The sequence below is a fragment of the Peromyscus eremicus genome, chromosome 8a, assembly GCF_949786415.1.
Source record: "Peromyscus eremicus chromosome 8a, PerEre_H2_v1, whole genome shotgun sequence".
NCBI lineage: Eukaryota > Metazoa > Chordata > Mammalia > Rodentia > Cricetidae > Peromyscus > Peromyscus eremicus.
The window spans coordinates 66401380-66406167 of NC_081423.1; the positions used below are offsets into that span (position 1 = coordinate 66401380).

Consider the following 4788-nt stretch of genomic DNA (forward strand, 5'->3'; position numbering starts at 1 on the left):
AGCTCAAGTGGGGAGATGCTGGAGTTTACTCTACAGGAGAAGAGGTAGTTGGGGTAATCTCCAGGGTGAGAGGGACTCTCTGCCCCAGGTAGGTGGCAGAAGCAGGTGAGACTTCAGGGCTCCATTCTCGATCACTGAGTAAAATCAGGAGTAAAATCAGGACTGAGGAACTTGCCCCAAATCCCAAAGAGAAACTCTTCCAACTTCCCTAGCTAAATGTGTTCTAATTGCTAATTTCCCTTCCTGACCCTGGCATGCTATCCATCAGGACCTTGACCCATTTCTTTAAGGTAAACCTCTTCACACAGCTGTCTTCCACGTGCCAGGAATCAGGCTCTGCAGCAAACACAGCACAGCAGAATCTCTCCACTCTGAGTGCACAGACATAGAAACACTCATCTTCTGATTTGCTGACTGGGATAAATTTGCATGTGTACTTTATCTCCTGCTTCTCCTCACAGAAGTGAGTGACAGGCAGCTGTTGGATGCACTCTTCTATTTCACACTTTAGCCCACTAAGTTTGTTCTCATCTGCTTTAAAACCAGTAATTTGCTTTTTTTTTTCATCCAAACCAATGAACAAATATCCTCCGTCAGTGTTGGCAAATGCAGAAACAGTTCGAGGGAGAACCTCTTTAACTCGTTGTACCAACTTATTTGTTTCAAATGATTTATATTCAACATTTTTTGATTCACTAAAGGAGAATTCTGTCATTTTTGTGAGTTCTGTCTGGTCAAAAAAAGCAGCAGCCTGCTCTTGCAAGTGGAGATCTTCTTGCACACGGAGTTCTTCTTGCATGTTCTCACCAGGCCTTTCATCCAGCAACCTTGGTTTTTTTGGAGATCTTACTCTAGGGTTGTCTATGTCTTTGAAGAATTGCAGAGCAGTACGCAAGTCCATTTTAATACAGGAGGCCCCATTTCTCATGTACAAATTGGTGGCAATGGTGATAGGGTGCAAATCAGAGATATCCAGACTCCTTGATTCCACAGAGATGATAAGAGAGCATCCTTCCTGCTTGAATTCTAAGCAGTTCTGAACAAGTGGCAGAATAGTCATAAAAGAAGTATCTAAATCTTCTCCTATTCCATGTTGGGTGATGTTATAGCCTTCATTTTCAATATGAGCCTTGACCACGCCCCCTCTAGAATTCAGCAGAGCACACACAGCCCTTAAAATGTTTGTATTCTGTTGTATCCTATGCCTTTTCTCCATTTTCTTCCTACTTTCTATCCCAAGAGTGACTTCTCCTACATTTAGAACCAGTTTAGCAGAGGTACTTTCTGGATCAACAGTGATGTTCATTTTCTCAGCAGCCCTTCCTTTGCAAGCTGACATTCTTTCCTGTAAGACAGACATAGATTAGAGTAAGGTTGAAGGGGATAGAGCAAATTCCATACTGGGGAGCAAACAGCAAAATTGTCTGCTGGATGTGTTCCATGGGACTGGTTATTATGCAGGTGGGGGAAATGGTTATTTGGGGATAGATATTTATACCATGATAACATATATCAGTAGTGAATTCTCAGATATTTTGCGATACTTCATTATGATCCTTCTTTATTTTAACCTCAGTCATTTACTTCCTTCCTAATATTCAATATGGTGTAACTTGAATTCAGTGCCTTTTCTTTCAATAAACTGCAAGGTCAATTTACCTATGTTTTGGGGGATTTATATCAAGCAAATTTTTGTTACAAAACCATGTATGCTTTTTTTTTAAGTAATTTCTGATGAGATTTCATCAGTTATCTGCTTCCATGGAGAGTCCCTTAGCAAAATTGCCCCTAGTGATCTAGGCACATAGAATAACAGAGCAGGTGAATTATCTTCCTTCTTTTGGAGAGTAAATTTGATTTGTAAACTTTGGCCATTGATTTTGAAGAGCATGGACTGAGTTGTGGTCCTCTCTTCCTATTAGACACCCACATATTTCCATTGAGGTGGGGTTCTTACGGTTACAACAGAATCACTATGCTCCAATGCTTCTTTCTTTTCAAAATTCATGTTGTGATTCCTCACTCTTATGATGATGAGGCCTCTGGGGGGTTAGTAGGTCACGAAAGTAGAGTCATCTAAATGGACCCAGCGTTCTGATAAAAGGTACTCCAGACAGCTAAGCTCACCCTATACTACATCATGTCACAGTGAGACACTGGCAGTCTTCAAAGAAAAGACAATTGTCACTAGATCCTGAGCATGATGGCATCTTCATTTTGCACATCTGCCCTCTACACTGCAAGAAAAGAAGGTCTATTATTCATAACCCACCAAGCTTGTGTCACTTGGTTATATCAGGCTGAATGACATAAAGTGGCCAGCCTCAGTCTCTGTGCATCTCACCCACAGGTGTTATCCTTTTAAGACCCATCGAGACCTGCAGACTGAGACCTAAAATGATTTGGCATTTGTCAACTCATTTTTGTTGTTGCTGTTGGCTTAAGACCTTAATTATTTTTATTCTAGGCATATGGGTGTTTTGGCGACATGCCTCTCTGTTACTGTGCATGTGGTACTCACAGAGGCTGGAAGACAGCATCAGATCCTCTGGGACTGGATGTTAGCCTGCAGGTGGGTACTGTAAACAGATCTCTGGTCCCCTGCAAGAGCAGCCAATGCTCTTAACCACTGAGCCATCTTTCTAGCCTGAGATCTCCCAGTTTTGAATATGGCTTTTTCTTGATTGGGCATACATGTGGTTACCATCAACTTCTGACTTTTAGTTCAGTGGAGTTCTGTTTTTTTAATGTTTCTGTAGGAGAAAGAGAACTCAGGAGTGCTCTCCTTCTTTCTTCCTGTCTAGTGTGGACTCTAACTCCTAAGCAATCATCCTGCTTCAGTCTCCTGAATAACTGTGGCCACAAAAATGTCCTACTACTCTGTTACTGCAGCACTCAAGTTAATTTACGGGTATTTGTTTTAAAATTTGCGTCTATGAGGTTTGAGGTTCTTCCACCTATGGTTATGGGTGAATAATTGTGTAGAGTGTAACAGCATCAAAAAATGATTCCAGAGGATGAGTGAGGGCCTGGGACATGGGGACCTCAGTGAAAGGACATTCACCTGATGTGTACTGCGCCCTGGGTTAAACCTCAACCTATACAGAAAGTCAAATATTAAATGGATTCAACATTTTATGGACATGAACTCATCTTGGTTTTGCATCCTACCAGAAATTGAAGGAGAAAATTTAGATTCTTGCTTTTCCATGGGATCACATATTATTCACAAGCAGTTTTGTATCATTATCATTAACTGTTAAAAAAAAAAAAAAGACTTTAACCTGCTGCATTATCCCATATGTGGCATTAACATGTTAAAGAGTCCCCTGTTACTGTAACTATACTAGTACTATGGCTCAGTGTGACTGAGGCTTGGGTATGCTAAACACATTGATTTTCACTAAGCCCAAGAGTTCCCTCATGGAGTCCCTAATCCTATACACAGTATGGTTCAGGCGTCTATAAAGATCTGCTGGAATGGTGAATGCCTGTCATCTCAGCTTGCAAAGCTGAGTTTGAAGACAGCTTGGGCTATATTTTAGAAGATTCTGTCTGTTTGCAGGGTAGGCACTGGGGTGGGGGGATAGGAAGGAAGGAGATACAGACACCAAACAAAAACAAAACTGAAGGTCTACTAAGGCACGGGAAAAACAGTTTCATTTCTGCTCAGTTAGAAGATGCAGCCTCACCCTGTTATGTGTACTGCTGAGAAATATCTGTTCCTCATTTCCTCCCAACCCCTCCCATTCAGCACCCCCTCATTCAGACCCTGTCCTAAGCCAGCACACCTGGTTCACCCCCAATGTGGAAAGGGAAGAGGAACCACATCTCACCCCAAAGTGCTGAAGGAGGATGCTCATGTCCATGGCACATTTGGGACTCAAGGGAATTGTAGTGGAATCATCTTATAGAGAGTCTGTGAGCTAGCCTGGGACCTTGGCTATCTCATTTCAACACCTGTGGCTGTAATAAATTTCTATGATTTAACCTCTCTGCCCCGAGGCATCTATCTGGAAAACAGTCCTTAACTACTAAGCTGGACTCTGGAGCCCACCAATTCTGGTCCCTTAATAAAACTCACTAATCTCCCACAAGCCTTGAGTTTGATTTAAACACTAGTTGGTTCTTTTAAAATTCATTAGAGTGTTCACTGGAGAAAATTCTCTCAGAGCTGCCTTGACTGTTGTCATCTTTAGCAGGAAATGGGTGGCATTCAGACAGATGTCCCTAGTTCCCCAAGCAGTGCAGGTTGGCAGGAAGGCACAGAACGGGGGAGCACAGGAGTGGAAGGAGCTGCCTCTTGGGAAACAAATAATCCTGGAGCATTCCCTGCTAGGATGATGCTTTGCCTCTCACTTGGGAGGGCAATGCTCTCATTCTAGATAAAAACCCTCCAGGACTCTCATGGTCTTCGATCTCTTTAATGCTAGGATGGCAAATTTCCCCCAACTTCCCACAGAGTTGGGTCTCCAAAAAGACGAAGCACCCTCAGAGGGGCTTGGAGACCTGGATAAGCCTGGCCTGTGCATAAACTCTTCCCCCTGCTTCACTGGCCCCTACTCACCCCTCTCAGAACCCAGGCTCCCTCTATCAGGGATCTGTAAGTACCCCAACCCTAGCAGACCAAGGATTTTGCTCTCATCCCATGCTCCCAAAGCTTGCAAGCTCTCAGCAGCTGTGAAGGAGGCTGTGAAGGTGCCAAGGGACCAAAGTTCCCAGAAAGGAGACAAAGCTACAAGGATCTTCTCTATGGCTCTGGGGTGCACTGGAAGTCCCCCACCTCAT

General features: G+C 43.3%; 1 protein-coding gene across 1 annotated transcript; it reads right to left on the reverse strand.

Annotated features, from left to right (window-relative positions):
* Positions 1-223: 223 nt before the first annotated feature.
* Positions 224-1306, reverse strand: LOC131917046 (schlafen family member 1-like). Its single transcript, XM_059270687.1, has one exon. The coding sequence runs from the start codon at positions 1304-1306 to the stop codon at positions 224-226; it is 1083 nt and encodes a 360-aa protein (XP_059126670.1).
* Between the last annotated feature and the right edge of the window lie 3482 nt (positions 1307-4788).

Excerpts from the sequence above, each read along its gene's own strand:
- LOC131917046 (XM_059270687.1), bottom strand. The coding sequence starts at position 1,306 with ATGAACATCACTGTTGATCCAGAAAGTACCTCTGCTAAACTGGTTCTA.